General features: G+C 38.7%; 1 protein-coding gene and 1 long non-coding RNA gene across 4 annotated transcripts in view; both read right to left on the bottom strand.

Annotated features, from left to right (window-relative positions):
• The window catches only part of EPS15L1 (epidermal growth factor receptor pathway substrate 15 like 1), a 48,812-nt gene extending 26,316 nt beyond the window's left edge, over positions 1–22,496 (bottom strand). Inside the window, exons 1-22 of one of the 3 annotated variants that reach the window (XM_064734513.1) lie at positions 22,377–22,496; positions 17,375–17,416; positions 17,070–17,159; positions 16,786–16,833; positions 16,000–16,095; positions 15,370–15,432; positions 14,453–14,578; positions 12,883–12,942; positions 12,311–12,547; positions 9,768–9,925; positions 9,038–9,194; positions 8,267–8,329; positions 7,129–7,214; positions 6,718–6,790; positions 6,063–6,224; positions 5,086–5,283; positions 4,665–4,829; positions 2,679–2,805; positions 2,512–2,562; positions 1,996–2,132; positions 1,169–1,229; positions 707–789 (exon numbers count right to left, since the gene is read on the bottom strand). In XM_064734513.1, the coding sequence (XP_064590583.1) occupies positions 707–789; positions 1,169–1,229; positions 1,996–2,132; positions 2,512–2,562; positions 2,679–2,805; positions 4,665–4,829; positions 5,086–5,283; positions 6,063–6,224; positions 6,718–6,790; positions 7,129–7,214; positions 8,267–8,329; positions 9,038–9,194; positions 9,768–9,925; positions 12,311–12,547; positions 12,883–12,942; positions 14,453–14,578; positions 15,370–15,432; positions 16,000–16,095; positions 16,786–16,833; positions 17,070–17,159; positions 17,375–17,416; positions 22,377–22,406 (2,313 nt within the window). In that variant the 5' untranslated portion in view covers positions 22,407–22,496. The remainder of the gene's footprint in view (positions 1–706; positions 790–1,168; positions 1,230–1,995; positions 2,133–2,511; positions 2,563–2,678; positions 2,806–4,664; positions 4,830–5,085; positions 5,284–6,062; positions 6,225–6,717; positions 6,791–7,128; positions 7,215–8,266; positions 8,330–9,037; positions 9,195–9,767; positions 9,926–12,310; positions 12,548–12,882; positions 12,943–14,452; positions 14,579–15,369; positions 15,433–15,999; positions 16,096–16,785; positions 16,834–17,069; positions 17,160–17,374; positions 17,417–22,376) is intronic. The other 2 variants (XM_064734514.1, XM_064734515.1) reach the window with 2 other exon arrangements.
• A 571-nt stretch (positions 22,497–23,067) lies between these two features.
• On the bottom strand, positions 23,068–24,226 carry LOC135459012 (uncharacterized). The gene is made up of 3 exons (XR_010442956.1): positions 24,108–24,226; positions 23,668–23,839; positions 23,068–23,561 (listed from the first exon to the last, which is right to left on the bottom strand). It is a non-coding gene; the product is annotated as an uncharacterized LOC135459012 (long non-coding RNA).
• Between the last annotated feature and the right edge of the window lie 28 nt (positions 24,227–24,254).

The following is a 24,254-nucleotide window of genomic DNA, read 5'->3' as shown; positions in this document are numbered from 1 at the left end:
TATTTTATTTTTAACATTTACTCCACAGTGTCCAAGTGTTACTGCAGAACTAATGTAAGGAGTTGGCCACTGAGTTAACTAAATTCAAACTCCACCTCAGGAAACCAGACCAAGGCCTTTCCAATTATCCATTTTTTTTCATGTGTGTCCTGAAGCTTTTTCTTCATCTGCTATTTAAAATGAACAGAAATTGTACACTTAAAACATGGGAGAGACTGACTGACTGTTAAGAGTGGAGTAAGGTTAGGTTACATTTATTTAGTAGCAAAGTATTTTGTTAAAATTTGGACTCAATCTTAGAGGCCTTATCCAACATTAATGATTTTAAGGTAGGATACTTACTATGAAGTAACCAAGAAGCAAATTCCAGGACTTAGATGAAGGCTGGACACTGAAATATATTAATATCTGCAACAACTACCTCTTCTTACAAGTTAAAACTAGAAGTTAATTAATTTTCCTGATCTGGTAATTGAAAATATTTGTGAAAAATTTAATTATCCCTGCTGAATCTACCAGTCTAAGTAAGACTTTGCCATATCTGACATGGCTGGAAAATTCTTTGCTATATAGCTGGTGAGGCTGACTGGAAGAAAATTAACAAAATCAGACTGTCAGCTAAAAGGTTAGAATAATATCACAGTCCTTTAGAAAGTGTCTGTACATAGATTTTTAAAAGGACAGTTGCTTTCCTTTTAACCTTTACCTTTGACATCTGACTGAAGTCTGCAAATCCCTCACCACCACTGAAAGCACCACTTCCAAATGGATCCAGTGTTCCAAATGGATCTGGAACAGATATGCAGAAAAAAAAAAAAATTATTTTGAATAATACTTAAGAATTACAAGAAATGCTTAGTGGTGCCAATGCAGCACAAAACTAGGCAGGTCATGGAAACACACATTGCCATGTGATGTTCAAAGAGAATTCCACAAAACAAAAGGTTTTTTACCAGTTGTTTGGAAAATATGAGAAGAAAACAGTGACATAATGTCTCATAAAATATGAGAAGAAAACAACCCACAGTGCCACAAAGACAGCCCTCATGAACTGTCACAAGACCATGACATTTTTGCCAATGGTTCACGAGATTCTTTATTCTCAACTCTTATATTTGATTCTTCTTTCATAAAAAAAATACCTCATTATAAAATGTTTATTTCTTACCTGGACCTTTTGAAGAGATACTGGAAGACGTAAAAGGATCAGTGCTTTCAAAAGGGTCAGGCTAAATAAGAACAGATATAGAAATAATTATTTTTCTGCTGGGTTGTGCACTTACCATTTCATGCCTATCAAAATCTCTTGCTTTAAGACAAATAGTTTCCAGTTTCAGATCACTCTATTCAGTAGACAGAGCAGGATAAAATCAACTCATTATATGAAATTTACATTATTAGTGCATTTGGCTAATTGCATTTAAGTCTTTAAGCAACAGACAGAATATTCAGGTCATGCATTTATATTATTAATAATTCAAAGTCTGTATACTGCTTCTTTTTAAACAGATGATTTTTACAGCTGCTTTTCAGTTTGACAAGTCAGTTTGCCTTGCAGTATAGGATTGTACTTAAATAAAAGCTGACTTCCCACAGATTGTATTCTTAAAATGCAAGCATGGATTGTTTAGGCAATCAGCAGTGTTCTCTCTGGTTCCATTCACCATGAGGGTACTTTTAGGTGGATATTTTTCCTCTCTGTTGGGAATTTCAAAGCAGCAGCACCCACTGATTCCCAGCATTCCCTCCATCCCAAAGATTTCTGCAATCAGGTCATGAATGAGATGGAGGAGCTGCTCTGGCTAAAGAATTCCTGAGCCCTCAGCACAGTGGAGGGACTGCACAGAACACACTTGTTATAGCCATAGTTACAATTCAATTTTTCATCAGTTAGGAAAAAAGTATTTTGTGTTATTTCACTCCTTTTAGCTTTCAGACAACAAGCCTGTCTATAGTAAAAAAAATCTATTAAGTGTAGATTTAAAAATTACTGACCTTTGAGGGCAAAGTGGGGGTTTTTGTGAATGGATCTGAGGTAAATGGGTCACTCTTCACCTGTTTCTTGAAGAAATCCTCAGGGGCAGAACTACGAAATGGGTCACTTTCCTTGAATGGATCTCCCCCAAAGGGATCTAGAAGGAAAAGGTAAATTCAGTGTAGCACTGGTGTGTCTATAAAGAATATTTTATATTTGACCTCACACTCACTGATACAATTTTTCTTACACAAACACAATGTTTTGATAAATCTGATAGACTTCCAGAGACCTCTGCACAGAGGGTATTTACTAAGTTTGAACGTGTTATATGGAGCTTTCAAATAAATTACACACTTCTCATTAAACATATTGATTCTGAATGCACACCCTGTTGGGTTTCTATGCTCCCACACTTTTAAACCAAAAATCTGAAGCCAGGGAAACCTTTTTGCTTCCTCTGTGCTTGGAAATCTTTGTGTTTTGCTACAAATTGTTTATACCACACCTGTCCTGTCATTAAAAAGTTCTATTACCTGCTGGAGCAGGTGGCTGCTCTGCAAAAGGGTCATGCTGGAATGGGTCACCTGTGCAGAAGAGAAAAACAATTTGTTTTATCTACTATTTAGCAAGATAAGTTTGTGAAAATATAATTTACTCAACAATTGACCTTCAAGGGCCTAGATAAGCACTTGTCACTTACTGCCTTTGAAGGGGTCTGCTCCCTTAAATGGATCAGATTTGAAAGGATCTTCTGACTGGAATGGGTCTGTATGCAATTCTTGTGTGTTATTGGTAAACATCAAGGCTTTATTCTTAAATGGATCATCCTAAAAATTAAGAGGAGAAACATCACAACAGCTTGTCATGATAAAAATAAAAATGCCCAGTTACCCATTAAGCAGAAATTGCATGCTATCTTGGTTCCTGTTGAAGAGTCTTTACAATTACTTCCTAAAGAAATTTCTGAATCTGTGACTTTTAAGTAGAAGTAATTACACAGCAGCAGGGAATGTGTACCCCAAGGCTACACAGAACACCAAAAAATAACAGTATAAATAGCAATTAAATGTTAAACTGTTGCCCATATTAATATATTCAACTCTCAAATACTTAAATAACAAAAGCAAACCAACCCCAAACATCACATTAACAAAAAATTCTTCTCTGCCATTATGGCTCAGGTAAGACCTAATTTAAAAAGGATACAAAAATAATCTGTGGACTACAAATACAACAAATTACTATTGAGTAGTCAGATACTGGATTGCTTCTTGTTAACTCATCTTTGAGCTTAAAGCTCCAAATGCTGAATTCCCATGACAAAACACTTCATGCAGGAAGAGTCACCCCAACATTTTGATGACCAGAGCTTTCTCAGCAGAGGCCAAATCTACATTTGGCAAGTTGTAGAAAATACCCTGCATGAACAAGCAGCAAAGTGAAGTTATGAAACTTTTTCATTCATTTGAATGATATCCCTGGCTTGGGTCTTGTTGGAGGTCTCTGCTGAAACCCCAAGTGCAAACAGCACCTGCCCAGCAGAATTCCAGGGACACTGGAAGCCATTCCAATGTAAGGAATATTCAGAAATAATTACCCACTCACACTGCCCCCAACAGCAGAAAAGAGCCAGGATTTCTTTCATCCCTTTACCAAATGTAAATTAAAATATTCTAATTGATACTTCTCAGAACAGCGGGAGGGAGGTGGGGAGAGAAGGAAGAGGAAGGAAGAATTGAGAAACAGGAAAGTGGCACAATGGTTTAAAAAAAAATTGCTATGAACTTAGACTGGTGTTTTCTGCCAGTAACTCCTAAGTTTTGCAAGAAAACATCTGGAAGTTTTCACTGGAAATTAAATATATTTATGCAAGGCATGCAAGCACAGAAACTAAGCACTGAAGTGTTTTAAGACTTTTAGTACATTTCTCAATTTACTGTTTTTATCTACATTGTTCTTCTTTTGAGCAATTTGCTGCCTTTATGCAGTACTTTACACTTGCTCTGTAAAAACAATGGCTAGTAAATATTTACTAACACATTATATATTCAATTTCATACTAAACCCACAGCAAATTCTGTGCTTACAACAGTAAACATGATTCCATAATGAGGAAGGGCCACATAGATGTGTAAGCAAGTGTGCAACTTTTATCTTGTCACATTTAAAACAGGCTTAAAAAACAAAATAAAATTCTTGTGTTTTAGAGGAATGTTTAACACCCAAATCAACATTAGATACCCAAAAGAAATTTACTTGAAAAATGTTTAAGAACTTGAAAGATTTTATGATTTGGGAAAAAAAATGCTGATTAAATAAAAACATAATAAATGAGAAAGATGATGATGAAATTATTTAAGCAAAAGAGAACCATCCTCTCAGAAAGGGAATATGAGATGTGTAATAAATATAGCTCAATATAAAGCAGAAATTTATAAAGCTTCCTTTGGAAATAAGAAGGAAATACATGATAAAGGAAAATTTACAGCAAAAGAAGGTTTCACCTTGATAAACTGGAGAAGAAAAAATGAAACACTAAACTGGAAATAAAGCCCCACCTCTGTCCTGAGATTGAGCATGTGACAGGTTACAAATCCACAAGACCAGCTAAACAATACCTCAGATAAGGTGCAAATCAGAAGCTTAATTAGTGTAAAATATATTAAATAACAATTATTTTTTTTACCACAGCTCCATAATTGCTTCTTTCTGTCTGCCCAAGGCCTTCACTCATGTCTGCTAAATTTGTCAGACTCCCACCATGAATCCCATTGAGAGCTTCATTGTATTCCTCAATGCTCTTATTCATCTCCTGATGGCTCTCTTGCAGCTGAGAGAGTTTACTTCTTGCCTGGGAGGGAAAAACGTTTTAGCATGAACACTGTCATTTTTAAGTTAAGAACATTGTCATTTTTACAGTCCCTTAAACACTGGTGCCTGACAGTTGCATTTTATCCCCAACAGAATTGAAACCTTCCTAACTCAAACCAGGAATTTACCTACTAAACACCAGGCTTATTTCATGAACCAGGACTTTTTCCTCCTCTGAAAAATAATTTTTCAACTCATTTCAAGAAGAAAAAATTTATATAAAGCACAGTGAATACCTGGTTTATTTCTTCCTGGGTTGATTTTAAAGATTTGATTATTGTTTCAAGCTGCACTTTTCCAGCCTGGATACTCTGCTCCAGCTGAGTCTCTTCTTGCTGCAGGCGATTCAGTTCTGCTTTTGCTCTATTAAGGTCATCTTCCTGTAATTTTAAATCTGATTCCTGAGACTGAATCTGCATTTTTAGTGATGAGATCTGAAACAACACAGTAGAAAAGTCAGAGTGAAATTTGGAATAAATGGGAGTTATTAAATGGTGAATTTGCAATAAGTAATAGAAAGTGGCAGAGCAACCTATCATTGACTAAGGAAAATCTTTAGAACTTAATATGAAGAAATACATGGCACAAAATCCTTGATAAAAGCACATTCAATAAAACCTAGAAATACATTTTAAATCAGAGAAATATCCCACTACTTATAAAGGTAATCAAAAGCTGTTTCCTAGATGTTCACCTTAAATATTTGAATGAGACCAAATTCTGAACAAGTAGTTTAATGTTGATTTTAAGAGTTAAAATTACCGAGTTGTTTAAAACCTTCCTTATACACTTTTTTCTGTGACTTCTTTACACAGGAAGTTTCTACCTTAAGGTAACATTGGCAATTGCATCCACCTGAAAAAACTCAATCCTGATGAAATTCAGAGTGATCAAAACCAGCACCACTGCCATGGATTGGCTCATGGGTTAGGATTACTGATTTTCAACTGCTTTATTAGGCTGAATAAATATTTAATATATTCTCAGAAAAACAATTCCTATGGAAAGGGACCCCTGGACATCATCAGGTTCAACCTTTCTTTTATGACCTTTATTAAGGTATTAAGGATGGCAAAATCCTGTCTTGGACCTCTGTATTTGTGTAAAAATTGCTATTTATGGTAAAAACAAAGTTTATTCATTAAATAAATAGAATTTCCCTCAACAAAAGACATTTTACTCTTGAGCTGGTCCAAAATTAACATTCACTTACCACCTGGGTTTCTTCCTGGCATTTCTGCCTCACATCATTCAGCATATCTTTCAGTTTGGCTTTCTGCTGGTCCATCTCATCCAGGCGGTCTTGGGCATCTTGTTTTTGAGCCTCCAGCTCTTGCAAGTTACTTGTTTCCCTATCTAAATCATTTTGCAGCTCCTAAAGAAAATTCCACAATTGGTAATTCATATTTAGCTGTTCTCTTAAGGAAGCATCAGCCACAGACAAAGAACTTAACAAAATTCAGAATATTTTCTGTATCATATAGGCTACACCCTGCACTGGCCTGTTTGTTTCTGCAGGAACTTGTGTCAGACATCAGGAAATAAATCACTGCTCATAACAAGGAAAAGGGACTGTGACACAGAGCACAGTGCATTGAGTTATCCTAATTATCAAAACTCTCCAAACATTGATTTCCTAAATTACATGTTAGTTAAACACTAATAAAAAAGCCATTAAACTGTTCACATATACTATGCTTATATTAGCCAGCATCAGATGAAAACATTTCTGATGGAGAACAGTAAAATAAATATTTTTCTGCTAGTTAGAGGAAAATCCCAAGAAAGAAAGAATGACAGAAAAAATGCTAAATTGCTGCATATTACTTAGATTAACATGAAAACTACTGAAGAAAAACAGTTTTTACCTGAACTTCATTGGTTTTCTGTCTGATTGATTCTTCCTTTTCCCTAATGTCCTGCTCCAGAGAATATTTTTCTCTGTCAGACAAACAAGAATATGTATTTATGATTAGTTAAATAACACAACACACATGCAAAAAATCAATTAAATATTATTCTGGAAACACCATGCAGACAAAAATGCCAGCCTGTATTCTCATGTATTCTTTAAAGGAGAAAAGGTGCATAGGCATCAATTATTCTTTGAAAAATGCCATTTGTGCCCATCATGAATCTTTTCTGAAGTCACCTGATAGACCAGTAGGGTACCACTAGGAAATTAATCACTAATTAAAGCAATAAATAATGACAAAATGACAAAGAGAAAATAAAGTGACACATCAGTACTACAGACTTACTCAGTCCCCAACAATTACCTCTGTAGCTGTGCAATTTCTTGGCTGATATCATCCAGCTCCTTCACCCCTGTAAATTCTCCTGATCCAACAGAACTTGCACTATCCTGTTAAAAATGAAAATCTATTAAAATGTGAAGTAGCAACAGAAGCTCTTCCTTTAACAAAGGCAGGACACAAAATCCTCATGATTTGCATTTGCAAAATTCCATAAGAGACATCAAATTATTCTGTAACAAGCAAGGAACATGCCCCACAGTTCTACTCATGAGATAGGAGAATTTTTGATGTGCCTGTTGAACAGACAGGACAGTTGAACACACAGCAATGAAAGGACAGGCACAGCACCAACGAGGAAATTGCAGAATTGGTAGAATTAAAATTCAAAACCTAAAACTTAGTTCTGCTGTAGTCAACAGTAAGGTTTACAGTGGACTTAATGAAATCAGATTGTAAGTCCATTCTTCTAGATGGCAATTTCTGCAATTATACCCCATTTCCTGTGGGTTGTTTCTACATTTATTCAAGCAGAGATCAGGGAAGACACCAAGGGCATTCCCTGTAGTCTAGGTAAGTTAAGGAAGGATGTCAGCATTAGGTACAAAACTGGTTGTTATTGTTATTATAAAAAGGATGAAAAGCTCACCACAACTGAGCAAAGACTGCAGCACTGAACTCACTGCTAGTCTGACAAACCAAGAGACCTAAAATTTTTATACAGCATTTCAAAAAGAAGAATGCAGAGTTTGCCTGCTTCACTCACTTTGAGACTGCTGTGATAACCACAGAAAGCTTGGCTTTATTAACATTAAAAAATAAACAAGAACCCAAGCAGCAAGCCAAGACCAGCATGATGTATTTACTGGCCACAGCTGCACAGAACTAATCCAGGAGGAATTTCAGCAGCACTGAGCTGCCTGTGCCAGGAATTCCCTGCCAGATAATGCATCTCCAGTTGCTGAAGGAAGGAAGGAACATCACCAGGCTGGCAGCCAGGGCTGGGCACTTCCCATTGCTGTGACATGATCACCACACCAAGAGCACGTGGCACAGAACTCAAGAGCAAAGACAGGCAAAGGTACAGAAAGAAAAACTTTTCTGAAGTTCCAAAAAGCATCCATGAGAAATGTGCATTCCTTTGGACACTGCGATTACTCACACGCCGCATTTCTGTTAGTGCTGAGATCTCAGTTCCTACAGGGGTCAAGTAACCTGACAGAGTCTATAGGAAAAGGATATAGGAAAAAACCTTAGGAGGATCATAGCAATAGCAATAATTAAAATATATTTAGAGTTCCAAAGGTTTCTGGTTAGGGAAAGCAAATAAAAGTAAAGAAAAACACAGTAGAATTGATAGAAAAGGTGAATGTATGACATGACAGAAGTATTTCTTTAATTCAGTTTCAGAAGAGCTGGCATTTATCAAGGAAAGGAACAAAGCAGGGTCAGTAAAATGGTATTAGCACTGATGGATTCAGGATTGTGGACTGCTACAAAGAATGAATCCCAGAAACTAAGAAGCCATCACTCCTCATTTAGCCATTAAAAAATTTTGTATTTCCATAGGAGTAATATGGTGCTGATCAAAGGGACATGCTGCTCAACCAGCTTTTAATATTTGCTGTTACAAGTTCCCTGACTCAATCTTCTGTATGACAAAGGATTATTCTTTATGCTACATTTTTTCCAGCATTATTACTCCTTGGTTTATTAAATATTTTACTGCATTTTTCTTTACTTACTGTCTTGGTTGTTTAAAAATTAGCTATATTTTCAAATGTTCAATGAATTTTATAAGAGGAGATAAAAAAAAATATTGGCTATTCTTTAACATGATACTTAAAAAAAAAAAAACTCCACAAAATTCATACTCAAAGTTCATTACTTTTAAAGCACATAAATTCAGTGTATCAAAAAACTGCTGCCTTACCTGGATGGGTGTGTTTCTGTCTGAGGGAGGGATCATATCTGGAGTTAACACTTGTGGAGGATCAATCCCTTTGCTGACCTTCTGCTGAATGAGATACATGGCCAGTGCAAACTGGTCTTTGCTGAGCTTTCCCATCTGTCTCGTGTCTGCCAAAGACCTGATTAAAAATAAATCATACAAACAAGAAAAAAAAATAAATCATACAAACAAGAAAATCTTATTTCTGCCCTATATAAAAGCCTGAAATACATATATACACCTAATTTCTTTTTGGTTCATCCTCATCACAGCTTACTCTAGTCAGATTTCCATAAACAGGGCAGGATTTTATTACATATATTTATATATTATTTATATATTAAAATATAAATATATAATAATTATATATTATATTATAAATTATAAATATATAATAATTTATATATTAAAATATAAATATATTACATATATTTAACTGAACAGAGTAGTGTTAGTCTGAGAAAATATTTAGAGCACTAGAACTTCAAAAGAAAACCACAATTCACAGACTGACCTATTGCCCCCCCTCCCAGAAAAGCAAAGGGAGTATTTATTTCTCCCTTAATTTTCCATATAGTCCACACATTACAGTATGTGGACAAGTAAAAGAAATTGGGTTTTTTTGTTTGTTTCTGGTGTCTTTTTAATGTTAGGATCACATTCTGAATCTGAGTTCCCAGATCAGCAAGCTACAAAAGTACAGAATTCTTACCATATATGTGCTAGGAGACTCTGGGATAGACCTGAATGCATAAAAATGTCCTTTACTTCTTGGCCACTCACAAAGCCATCCATGTCTGTGTCTGTTTTTAGGAAAATCTCATCATATCTCACTTTTTCAGACACTGGTACCACCCAATTAACAGCTGGCTGCAAAACAAAGGTTGGCATTTCAAAAGAACAGAAATAGTCTGTGTGAACACACTGAGGATAAATGACATTATCCAGAGCTGGATGTGTTGAACATCTTGCATACTCCAGTCTGACTAGTAAACAACTCTTTTCACTGCATGTTTTAACTTCACACTTTTTATCTGAATAAAAACACTGATAAACAGCTATTCATCAGTTGAAAGGCATTAATTCTTTGGAAATACAGACCCAATTAGGCATATAAAGTCCTCACACTAATAGCAGGAGATTTAGAAGCAGATTAATGATTTCTTTGGCATTAAAGCAGATATACAAACAAAACCTTTCTATGGTTCCACTTCCTACATAAAGTGAAAATTCCCCCTAAGATTTTCTACCTCGTGGTCACTGATTAAAACTCACCCAATGTTCTTCCAAGTCTCACCATTCTCATTTCACCCTCTCCACCCAAACACACGAGGCAGAAATCAAAAAATGGATTTATTTTTCCTACAGCTTACAAATACACAAATGTACAAAAATAAACAAGGAAGACAGGTACCTGTGCTGGTTTGATGCTGTGCTTGGGAGACAAGCTCCCAAATTAAAAAATGGATTTATTTTTCCTACAGCTTACAAACACACAAATGTACAAAAATAAGAAGGGAAGACCTGTGCTGGTATAATGCTGTGCTTGGGAGACAAGCTCCCAAATTTAAAAATGGATTTATTTTTCCTACAGCTTACAAATACACAAATGTACAAAAATAAGAAGGGAAGACAGGTACAAGACAGGTACCTGTGCTGGTTTGATGCTGTGCTTGGGAGACAAGCTCCCAAATTTAAAAATGGATTTATTTTTCCTACAAACACACAAATGTACAAAAATAAACAAGGAAGACGGGTACCTGTGCTGGTTTGATGCTGTGCTTGGGAGACAAGCTCCCAAATTTAAAAATGGATTTATTTTTCCTACAGCTTACAAACACACAAATGTACAAAAATAACCAAGGAAGACGGGTACCTGTGCTGGTTTGATGCTGTGCTTGGGAGACAAGCTCCCAAATTAAAAAATCTATTTATTTTTCCTACAAACACACAAATGTACAAAAATAAGAAGGGAAGACAGGTACCTGTGCTGGTTTGATGCTGTGCTTGGGAGACGAGCTCCCAAATTAAAAAATGGATTTATTTTTCCTACAAACACACAAATGTACAAAAATAACCAAGGAAGACAGGTACCTGTGCTGGTTTGATGCTGTGCTTGGGAGACAAGCTCTCAAATTAAAAAATGGAATTATTTTTCCTACAAACACACAAATGTACAAAAATAAGAAGGGAAGACCTGTGCTGGTTTGATGCTGTGCTTGGGAGACAAGCTCCCAAATTTAAAAATGGATTTATTTTTCCTACAGCTTCCAAACACACAAATGTACAAAAATAAGGGTATAATGCTGTGCTTGGGAGACAAGCTCCCAAATTTAAAAATGGATTTATTTTTCCTACAAACACACAAATGTACAAAAATAACCAAGGAAGACGGGTACCTGTGCTGGTTTGATGCTGTGCTTGGGAGACAAGCTCCCAAATTTAAAAATATATTTATTTTTCCTACAGCTTACATACACACAAATGTACAAAAATAAGAAGGGAAGACCTGTGCTGGTTTGATGCTGTGCTTGGGAGACAAGCTCTCAAATTAAAAAATTTATTTATTTTTCCTACAGCTTACAAATGTATAAAAATAAACAAGGAAGACGGGTACCTGTGCTGGTTTGATGCTGTGCTTGGGAGACAAGCTCCCAAATTAAAAATGTATTTATTTTTCCTACAACTTACAGACACACAAATGTACAAAAATAACCAAGGAAGACGGGTACCTGTGCTGGTTTGATGCTGTGCTTGGGAGACAAGCTCCCAAATTTAAAAATACATTTATTTTTCCTACAGCTTACAAATACACAAATGTACAAAAATAAGAAGGGAAGACCTGTGCTGGTTTGATGCTGTGCTTGGGAGACAAGCTCCCAAATTAAAAAATGGATTTATTTTTCCTACAAACACACAAATGTATAAAAATAAACAAGGAAGACGGGTACCTGTGCTGGTTAATTTATTTATTTTTCCTACAGCTTCCAAACACACAAATGTACAAAAATAAGAAGGGAAGACGGGTACCTGTGCTGGTTTGATGCTGTGCTTGGGAGACAAGCTCCCAAATTTAAAAATGGATTTATTTTTCCTACAGCTTACAAACACACAAATGTACAAAAATAAGAAGGGAAGACAGGTACCTGTGCTGGTTTGATGCTGTGCTTGGGAGACAAGCTCCCAAATTAAAAAATGGATTTATTTTTCCTACAAACACACAAATGTACAAAAATAACCAAGGAAGACGGGTACCTGTGCTGGTTTGATGCTGTGCTTGGGGGACAAGCTGCCGATGCTGTTCAGGCTGGTGCCACTGCCATGGGATGGGGTGGAACGCAGGCTGTCCTTTGGGGGAGGGCTCGCAGGGAGAACAGGGACTGCTCCAGGGAAGACTGAGCTCTTCTTTCTTTTAGAAGGTGGTATGAGAGAAGGGGGCAATTGGGAAGGAACTGACTCTTTCTCAAGAGCTCTATAAACCAAATGCATTGCCTGCAAAGGCAAAAAGGTCAGATAACATTCACAGTTATTAGAAAAAAGCAACAAGATTTTCCTGCGTCAGTCATTTACATATTAGTAAAACAAAGACAGTAAGACTAGAAATGTAAACCAGAGCAATTAATTTTGAATGTAATTCCAACAAGTTTAATCTGGACACAGGCAAGAGTCAATGGGTGGACTTGAGGAAGGTCATTAAATGGCTCCATGTGAACAATTTAGATTAGAACAGCTGCCTGTAGCACAGAAAGCTGCAAAGCTCTTGAGAAAGAAATGAGTTATTTGCTTCAACACACCAGACAGTGAATTGAGAATTTAAAGCAACCTACCACAGCAAATTCATCCTTGTCCAGGTGACCATCTTTATCAATATCACTGAGATCCCAGACCTACAGCAATTAAGATTAAAAAATGATTTGCAGACCAATAATATTTATGTATTCATTGTATCAACATGCCCTCTAAAGACTCCTCAGAGATTTTGGTGAAGATCATATTAGTTATACCACCTATCCAAAAATTCTCTGATGAAACAGACTGGATTAGAGTTTTCTGGCCACATGAATCAACACTGGCTCTAACAAATTCTGGCTGCAACTCAGGCAGGTTTTTCATCATTCTATGATGCAATGACAGAGTCATCAAGCAGAGTAAAAGCACTCAGAGGTGGCTTTCAGAACTGCCCAGAGGGTGTGGGCTAGCAGATCATTCCAATTCCTAGCAAGAAAATTCAACAGAAAATTCAATTCATCTCTAATTCCTATTCCATTTCCAGATGATTAGGGTTTTCTGCTAAAAACTAAAACTATGTGCAACTCCCTCTGCCCCCCTGAATTTCCTGTTGGAGAGAATTTAAGCATTTATCAATGCTTAATTTAGTTCATTATCAGGTGAGGCACAGTCAATGAAACTTGCAGAAGATTTAGAGAGATCCAAAACTCTGTGAACTCCAGCACAGCACTGTTTAATCTTCAATATGACCTGGGGACAGTGGAGTCCTCAAAAAGCCAAAACTTGAGGCTCAGTTGTGAAAACTCTGCTTTATCATTGGACCCTTGACAAATTTAAGCTCCTTGATTAGTCCTTTGTCCATTTTCTCAGTGCCTTATCTTGTCCACAGATTTTTCTGGAAGAGGCAAAAGCTTCCTGAATTTCTATTGTGACAGTAACAAGATAAAATCCAAAGCCTTTCAAGACTTCTCAATACTCAAGTACAGAATTAAAACAAATCATACTTAGATTTTGTAGATAATACAGAGCAAGAGGCACTTCTTCCTGAAGAGATAAAAGTATGTAATGCAGGTAGAACTCTGACACAGATTGTACTCAAAAATATCAATTTGCAAAGCATTAAAGAATGTGGTTTTAATGGAGGCAGAAAAATATTTTAAGGTCTGCTTCCCTTGTAAATATACAATGGATGGACAAAACTCAGACCTTGAAAGTATTTATAAATAAACATGAAAGAAAAACCAAGCTGACAATTTGCACTATGAATAAAGGAGGATGTTTTAAGGAATTTTCCTGTACAAACAGAGGATGGATTTAATGGTATATCTAATAACTCATATTTGTTAAAATGACAAAACAGCAGAATCTAATGTCCTAACAGCTATTATGATTCAGGAAAGCTTTTTCTCGTTTTTAAACAACCAAAATCAAATTTCCACTTGCAAATGAATAGAGAGACAATGAAGTCAATCTACTCTAGGGTTGAAATTACAACTCTTACTCTTATTTCTAAGTGGAAGACTTCAGAGTCTTAATGTTCCTGCTTTATAGCAAGCACATGATGCAAAATCTCAGCCAAAACCTGATCTCTGTTGATAAATTACATTTTCAACATTGCAATTATGAGAAGCTAAACAGAGACTAGCTCAATCTAAACAACTTACTTACCCTTCCAAGGATATCAAGAGGTAGCTTTGAATTCATCAGTACTGGTTTTACTTTGTCTCCTGAAAGTAAACCATTTACTGGCAAAAGGCTTTCAAAAATACCATCAAACTTTGCTTTTTCTTCCACCTAGTTGGTAAGAAATAGTCTGAATAAGTAAAAAAGTGTGTGTGTGTGAGTAATGAAAATGAGATCTTGTAAGAAATTGAGACTGGTCAGTAATTCATCTTAAATTCCCAAGCTTTCTTGCAAGTGCCACTGTATTGTATTTAGAGAAAGCTTTGAAATTAGGCTCCTAAATCTAAAGAAGATTTTACCATGCAGCAGACAAGGTGTGCTTCTTTTTTAAAGTAATTTTGATAAACTCTATAGAACTAAAACTTATTCCTCCCACTTTAAAGTACATATAACTACAAGTTTTTTTATTCAATTTCTACCTTTTGGAAATGTTTGGAGTTGAAAATTACCGAAATATAAATATCCCCACATATGCATCCAAAGCTACTTTTTCCAAATTATATCTATTGCTTGTATCATTGAATACTAATTAAAAAGTAGTAACTCAAGCTTTAAATTAACAGTTCAGACTGGATGTGGTGAAACACTTTACTGTTCCCAGTGGGGTTCCTTTATACAAACAAAGTGCCTAATTGTAAGATTCTGGAAGAAATCCAAGCAGAAAATTAAAATTCATTTTCTTAAAAACATCCCACCAGAGGTTGTCAAAGGGTTGTTTAATACTTATTGCAAATCTAAAACTACACCTTGGTGTTCTCTATTGTGCACAGGTTTGCACAGAAAGGGAGGACTTCTGAAAAGAAAAATGCATTTGATATAAAATTCTCTCACTGGGAAAATTACACACAAGAAAAATATTTAGTTCTAAAAAATGGATGGAATGTGTTTTCTTTTACACTTACCCTAACAGCCCAGTGAGTCTCTGTTGAGGGTGGTGTGATCATTAAAGGACTGCTACTGTCATGCTAAAAATGAGAAAATGGTTTATTTTTATATATATACATTTATATAAATAGATAAATATCCATACTTCTGCCTCTAGTACTTATTAATTGCACTAAGTTGGAGATGGTTATAGACATGAAGCTTAACTACAATGAGGAAAATAGGCTGCACATGTACCTAAATAGAAATTATAGAATTTTATAGCATTGGAGCACTTGAGTAAGGACATCCAGTGCCCAAACACAGAACCAACACAAACCACAGAGGTTCTGCAGCAGCTGGGGCAGGGCAAAGCTGCAGCAATGCCTTTTACTGCTCATTCCTGTTGAGCCAGCCCCAAAATAATCATTTTTTTGTTTCCTTTTTTTTTTTAATGAATTAACAGTTTAGCCACAGTTTAGCCACATCAGCTTCCTGACCAAGCTGACCAGACTTAAACTCACTCTGGTTTTGCAGTTCAGGAAGGGGCTGGTTTCTTGTCACTCAGCATGACAGGACATTTATGAAAAATGAGATTATTCCAATGCTCCAGCTGAAGCCTTAATCCTCACACAACACATACCTGCACTCAAGTGGATTTTACTTACAAATTTAGGAGGTGGCACAGTCAAATTGAGGCTGCTCAGGTTCACATCGTGGCCGTTCTGTGCACACGCCACGAGGCGCAACGCGACGTAGAAACCCTACAAAATATTGTGCTATTAAAAGCCAGTTTCAATCACAGAAAATAACCCACTTCCCATTTTTAATAACACCTGTATACGTGCAACTCAGGAAAAAGAAAACCCCACAAGTACAGCCCCATAATGGCAATCACCCCTTTGTTTTTAAGGATGAGTCCGGAAAAATTTTACAGTAACAGGAAATAAAGTTAGTTCTTCATAAAAACTGTCTCCTAATTAAAACACAACAGTTTTTCTTAAAAATTAGTTATGTTTTGAAACAGTTAATTTGTAACTTGCTATTTAGCATTCCAAGCCATTTTTAGCAAAAAATGCTGAATTTTTTGACGCACAAAAATTTTCTAAAATCAAATCTTAGTTTTCATTTGTGACTCAGTGACTGTGTGCCTACACAGTACACACACCAATTATTTACAAAACAAAAGAGATACAGAAAATTAGAACCAAACTTCTCCTGCAGCCTCACTGAGTAATACACTTGGATATGAGCAGGGGAAAAAACTCATCTTGTAAATAAAAACTGGGGAGAAAACTCATCTTGTAAATAAAAACTGGGGAGAAAACTCATCTTGTAAACAAAACTCAACCCTGAAAAAGATAAAGATAACTACTAATGGTACCAGGGCTTGATAGAAACAAGGTTAATCTGGGAAAGGCAATACAGGAAGTCTACATGAACATTTTATTTACCTGTTTATCTAAGTATCCTTTACCCTCTGGGTCAGCCAAATCCCATATCTGTGGAGATACAAAATAAAAGCTGCTGTGAATTTCAAAGAAAACTCAGCTCAACAGTTCCTACTGTATGTCTTAAAGTGTTCATTCAGCTTTCAAGTAATGACAAACAATGTTACTGAATTGTCGAGTTAACAACAAAAATGTTACACAAAAACCAAATTTTCTTTTTAAATTTTTCCTTTCACTTAAAAGAAGTGTAAAGACAAGCACTGCTTTATCCAATTCCTTCAACTTACTTTTCCAAGGATGATATCAGAGAGACCAGATTTTTTAAGAAACAGAGCAGCTTCACTTGCCCCAACTCTCCCTGTGTATGTTGGATCTACCTGAAAGAGAAAAATGAACATTTAATTGAAACATGGCTGTTGTGAAAGCAGATTTAAGAAATGCAATCTTGCCTCTAGGTCAAAAGGAGTTACAGAAACTGCATCACCACTCAGAATTCACACAGTTTTAGCACTGCAATGGGGAAATGAAAGAGAAGGAAATCTTGGGGAAGAAGAAACTGCACTTTATTTTTTACTTCTTGTAAAGAACATACCTGTTTGTAATATGTTTCATATATTGGATTCCCCGTAGAAAACTGAAACACAAGTTAGAAAACAGAATAAACAACAATCAGAATTGACAGGAGAAGAAATGTATAGCACTTTGGGCATCACTTTTATTGAGAACCAAAAATAGTGTGTTAATTTGCTGTGTTACAAAAGGGACACCTGAAATTAAAGTGTGGATAACAGCGATCCACCAAGACCACAGACCACTGCCATCTCTCAGAACTTCTCATTCATCAGGATTCCCACCTCTCCTCAGTTTTACTTAGTGACCCTACATAGGGATAAGGTTTTGAAGAACAGCTTTGAATTATTTGCTGAAGTATTTCAGATCTCAGTATGAGAGGGACTGATAACAAAGGTCCACCTTTCAACACGATGCTTATCTAACTACCTACTGCAGCATTTACATCCTTATAGAACATTTTCAGCAGACAATTATACACACACACAGTGCCTGTGGTAACTCATTTTCAAGACTGGGATCTTAAACTGAAATGGAGCGAAGAAAAAAACCAAACCAACCAACCAAAAAAAAAAAAAAACCTCAAATATATATATATATATTAAATGAATGGCAAATTAACAACTTTCACAATTCCCTGACAATGCTTTTGGAGGATTTCAACTTGGTGTAACCACTGCAGTCCTGCCTTTTCAGAGTCCTAAACAAGCAGATCCCAGTTCCTCTTGCTGACATTCCAAGCAAATGGCAGCTGGAATGCCAAAAGATGCAGAAAAGGCCCCAAAACCCATTTTCTCACACATCTCCTACCGTTGCCATGGGAGTTCTAACCCTGGGCAGGTTATCCCACCCTGCTCTCCTCAGCCTCAATGCCAACAGCAAAACCAAACTGGTCAAAGCCAGGTCAGTCCTTAGAGCACTCAGAGGCCTTAAAAAGAAAGCAACAAACCAACTCAATAAAGATGGGAATGAGCAAAACACAGAGATGTCACAAAAGCTGCCTGGGATAAGCACTCTGCACCTCCAGGACAGCAGTCAGGCACCTGAAAAGGAGAATTTCACACTAAACCCCACCACTGCTGTGTCCCCTCCCAAATGCCACCTTCTTCCTTGTTATCCTCAGGGATTTCCAGATGTTCTGCTTACTCTGAGAGGAAGGAAGGCAGGAACATAATGAAAGAGAAAATTTTATTTTACACCAAGAGAACCTTCTTGTGTACAATAAACAGGCTAAACCTTCATTTAAGGAGCTATCCATTATAACTGAGCAGAGCACAAGCAAACACTGACTCTTTAAAGATTACAGCTCTACTTGAATAGAAAAATCCTGCATTTTCAGAACAGTTTCCTAAGCATCTTAAATGTGCTTCACTTATATCCATCAACAAAATAATCTGCTGCATTTTCCAGCATCAGCACCCTGTGGAAGCTCTCGCTCTCCCTGATGGCAGACAGGATTTCAGGAGGATGCTGCAAACATCACTCATAAATCTGACTGTTCTTTGTGCCGGCATGTAAACCATCAGCACATAGAAGCATTGTGTTCCTGCCCAAGCAGGAAACACATCACTCAGAGAAAAGGTGGAAGTAGGAAATAGCCTGTTCCACTCTGAATAAAACCATGTTTTCAGCCAACCATCACCAAACTATGCACCTCTTGTTTATCAGAAAGCTCAGACAAGAGTCAACCACCAACTACAAGCTCCTCTAAGTGATGCAGTGAGTGACCTAGAGCATGCAGAGACTGGATTGGCACCAAGATACACAGCAAACTGCTCCAGCAGCAGGACTGAACGATCTCATCCCATCACCAGCCACTCCTGTCACCCCCATTTGATATTGTCAGCCACGACATGGAGCTGCCTCACCTGGCAGAGGTGGCAGGAAGCCAGGGTGATGGGCTTCAATGCTGTGAAATTTCTTCTACAGTAAATTATTCACCTCAAGCGCTGCTGAAAAGCACCTCAAGATCAATTCTCGACTTGGAGAATTTTAAAAAGATTCAGCCTTTCTGAGCGATTTACCTAAACGACTGCATCTCTGTGATGAAGCAGACCAGACAAAATGGGTTCAAGTGATAAAAATAGCAGAGCTCTCTATCTGTGGGATCTCAGCACCTCAGGACTGAGGTGCCGAGTCACCGAGACCACCCTTGGGGGGCTCGGGAGTCCTGGAATGTTCCAGAAGTGTCTGGTGGCTGGACTTTGATCCTACACAGGAGACGACACCTGTATGAGGATAGGAGGATTCCACCGGGGTGAATGGTGAAGGGATTGGTTAATTAGAGGGTGAGACACAGGGTTTAGGATTTCTGTACAGGGGGGTTTAGAGAAGTAAGATGGAGGAATTGGGGCATGTCCTGTCCTTCTTCTTCTTCTTCTTCTCCTCCATCTTCTGTGGTGATGGTGGCACTTTGGGATTGGTCATTACTAAAAGTGCACCGGACAATAAGGGGGAAAGGTATTGGGGAAAAATGATAAATATTGTACACGTAACTTTGGGTATAAAGATAGGTGACCGCCCGGAGGGCAGCACAGTGTGCTCATGGCTGGCTGCTGAGCAGAGCTCTGTCGGGCCGAAAGAAAATCTTTTAGATAAACAATTAATAAACATAGAGACCGAAAGAAGAACTGAAGCCTCTTCTCGTCCTTTGATACGCGGGCTGTCCCAAGGCCACCCCGGGCCTTTCCAGGCCCTCCAAACAGCCGAAAACGGGACATCTATCTACCCATCACTACACGTGATGACATCACCATCACCCAAGAGGATTCTGTCATTTGGTGACATCTGCTCACGAAGGACCAACCCATGACTGTCAACAGTGGCAGAGACAAAAATTTCAAAGAGTGCACTGTTGATGATGTCAAAGCATAACCTGTTAGAGAGGTTCAGTTTGACCAAGAGTTTATCCACCCCTGCTCTATACTCCCCAAAACATCACCTCTGACCAATGCTTTAAACCACCTCCCAAACAGACCCTTCAGAGCCCTAGCACCTTGTTGTTTAACCTCCAATTTGATTTTTTGTTTAGAAGTTTAGAAGTCTTGAGCCTGCACACCCTGTGGTACACAGTGCACATGCACGGATATTGCTCCAAGTCAATGCTGTGAAATTTCTTCTACAGCAAATGATTCACCCAAGCACTGCTGAAAAGCACCTCAAGATCAATTCTCTACTTGCAGAATTTTACCAAGATTCAGCCTTTCTGACCAATGACTCAGTGCAGGTCTGGCAAAAAGGCACGAGCAAGCACCTGCCACCAGAACATCAATTAATTCTCGTTCCTGAAGTCATCTCCGGGTCACAAGGATCTCTGGATCACATTAATTACTTTAAATAAAGTATTATTATGATAATGATAAATGATTAATGGGAAAATATTTTAAGCTGCTTGAATGACCCAAACTCTTTGCAGCTCTTTAAATGCTGGCATCTTATTTCACCGCTTTCTGAGTGGACATGCCTCCATGTTACAACACACATACCCTCTCCTATCCTGTCTAATTCCATTTCTGGCATTTACTCTAATTAACACACATGTCCTTAGTAATCACAAAACTGAGGCTATTAGAAGAGGAAGTCTATTACCTTAAAGGAAATTCTGTTTACAGCTAGATTAGTCTTGACAGTTCAATATATGAAAACAAGTCTTAGAACTACAATGCTTCCAGTGAATTAGTTGGAAAATACTATATAAAAATAACTGATATGTTTACAGAATGTGGTCTTAGTCCCCCTAAACATAACATTAATACCATTGATTCCAGACTCAAAGATCAATGAGAATTTAAACTAGAGCAACTGGATTTCTAGAGTAAGCATTTGATAATTATTTGATTTTTACCAATGTATTATAGAATTTCACAACTACAAACCCTTTCACATCCAGAGTTTATATATGACATACATATTTTGCACCACATTAATCACTTGAAATTTTCTGGTAACAGTTTGTGTCCACACGGATGTTTTCAGATGTTTCTGAATATGTTCACTTAATCAAACCAATGATAATGAGGACTCTTACTAAACAGCAGTACACGTTCTTAGTAAGACACACAGCAAGTTATGTTATCCAAGCATCACATAACTCCACTGAGAGATAAATTTTTAGAGTATCACAACTCAAAGATCTTTATTAAAAGGAAATTGATATATTTAAATAGTCTGAACTACTAATAGGAGTCATTCAGAATGCCTGACTGGCCTAGGCACAGTATAGAAAACAGTTTTGGTTTTAAGACGTTGAAGGTAGTGGGATATAAATAAGTACACTGACTCTTTTCACATGGCTATAGAAAATAATAAACAGCGATCACACTGCTTAGGCTTGAATTATTTGGGTGAGAAATCAAATAAAAAAAAACTTGTAACAACAGAAATCAACCAAGGGATCCCGAGCATTCAACCAGAGCTGGGCACAGCCTCTCCCAGGGGTCAGGACAGGCGCCCTGTCCCTGCCCTGCAGAAGCTTCTCCTCCTCCTGACAGGCGAGCACCTCCCGCTCACCCCTCAGCCCCTTGCCGGTGTCCCCGCTCCCCACCCGGTCACGGCACCCCGCCACAACAGCTCAGCACTTCCCGGCGGCATCACCCCCGCTACCACCAGGGAAACGGGCTGACGTGCGGAGCACCAGCCCTGTCCCCTCCAAACCCCCGGCCCACGGTAATCCCGGCGCCTCGGGGTGGGGAAGCGCCAGGAGACCCTCAGCCCCTCCCCAGGGACGCAGCTCCAGGGCCTCCATGAGGGGAGGGCGGCGGCGCAGCTTGCGGCCCCCCCAGCACCGCGCACCGCGGTCCCGGGGCACGGCGGGGGCCGCTCGCCGCCCTTGCCCCGCCCGGGTCCCGCTCCCCGCCGCGCCCCGAGCCTTATTCCCCGCGGGCCGAGCCCCTCCCGGCACAGGGCCTGTACCCAGCGGCAATTCCAGCCCGGCTGCGCCCGGCTGCGACGCAGCCCCGCTGCCGCTCCCCGCGCCCGCCCGGCCGCCGGTGCGGAGGGCCGCGCGTCCCCGGCAGCCCCGGTACCTGCTGGCTGAGGGGGATGAGCGCCGCCATCTTCCTCCCGCTGGGTCGGGCCGCGGCCGGGGCGGAGCGAGGGGCGGGAGGCGGCGGCCGGGCCGGGCCGGGCGGGCCCGAGGAGGCGGTGGCGGCGGCTGAGGAGGTGCTCGAGCCCCGCCGGCAGCGGCCGCGGCTTTATCGGGGCCCGGCAGGCGCTCCTGGGCGGCAGTTGCCGCTGCCCGCAGCGCTCCACGGAGTCACCCAAGCACTTCGAACGGAAGAGACTTCTCAGGTCATTGAGCCCAACCTTTGACAGATCACCGCCTTATCCAACAGATCACTGTCGCTCCTTAAACACCTCCAGGGACAGGGACTTCACCACCCTGCCCAGCTCCCTGGGCAGCCACATCACCCCAAAACCAGCGAGGTTTGAATGGAGCATATTGGGCCGCCGAGTTCCATCCCACAGCACATGGCACAGGATTGTGTCCACACAGTTTTGGAATATCTCCAGTGAGGGATTGCAGTCTGTTCCAGCGCTCTGTCATTGCACAGCAAAGTTTTTCTCATATTCAGGTGGAACTTCTTGTCATGTTTCTGCCTGCTGCTTCTTGTCCCATTGCTGGGCCCCCTGGCCCATGCTCTGACCCTTCCCTGCATACACTGACAGGGTTCCTCTCTATATTATACATTATAAATATAATTCCCCATTGCTCTGTCCCTTCCTGAGTCGTCTTTACTTTCTAGTGTTTTTCTTAAGCTATTGCTCAAAGTATTTTTCCTCCATAGTCCTTCCTCCTGCTATTCTTCAACCTATTTTACATTCATTTCCTTTTCAGGATTCTAATTTCATTTCTATACACCAATAGTTTCTCAGTCAGATTAGACAAGGAATCTTTAAAATGTAGAAATAAAGAATGAAAACACCCATGAGAATTTCATGTTAATTTCTCTCCAATTTCCATCTCCACAATCTTTTGCATAAACCTCAGCATCTGTTAATTTCCCCTAGGATGAACTACGTGTCTGGAATACAGTCAGGCAAAGAAAGGGGCTCAAGGTGTTCCCCTAGCTAGGAGAAGGAAATGATTTATAAACTGTATACAGGAATCTCGACTACAGTATAATACCATTCTGGATTATTATTATTCGTCATCCCAAAATTCAGGTCCTCAGCACTAGTTCCACCATGGGTTCAGGTTCATTCCAATCCTTTAAAAGACACAGGAAAATTAAGAAAGCAAAACCAGTGCACATTTCAACTATGTTAAAAGGAAATTAAATAATCCACTAACACAGAATAAGGAGAGCAATTTACCTCAGGTCTGATTTTGATCATCAATTTGGTCATTTAGATCATAAATTCGTATTCAGTCATCCCAGTCTGTGGGCTTCTTTGATCATTAATTTTCCTCGGTGGTAAACAATTGAAATAATCTTCTGGGTTGCCAGATGCATTTTGTTATCAGTTTTTATTTTATATGTCTGATCTGGAATTTTAAACAAAATATATAATTGGAGTATATAGCTGCATATATCTGTCAGCCAGGGTTTTAGAGATAACAAGGGAAAGTTTTTAAGAACATTAAACTCAAGTCTTAGAAACTGGCTTACAGCAGAATGATATCACTAGAAAGTACTAGAAAACTAACCCAGAAAAACAGAAAACTAGGCAAAATAAAAATGATCCATGACATAAGCTCGATAGCTATATAATTCTATTACAAGTATATATACAAAGGGCAGGTAATAACCTACAATATGTTGTTTCAGTGAGGAGTCTTAACGCAAATCCTGCGGAACAACTGGATTAATTCCCAACTCGCTCCACTAATTAGCAAATCGCGGGTTTGTAAAAATTCCCATGTATTGACCCCGGTGCATTCTGGGGTTTGTAGTCAGGGC

The sequence above is a fragment of the Zonotrichia leucophrys genome, chromosome 28, assembly GCF_028769735.1.
Source record: "Zonotrichia leucophrys gambelii isolate GWCS_2022_RI chromosome 28, RI_Zleu_2.0, whole genome shotgun sequence".
In the NCBI taxonomy this organism is placed as follows: Eukaryota; Metazoa; Chordata; class Aves; order Passeriformes; family Passerellidae; genus Zonotrichia; species Zonotrichia leucophrys.
Note: the sequence above shows the minus strand (reverse complement) of the source record. Positions and strands in the feature narration are given on the sequence as shown.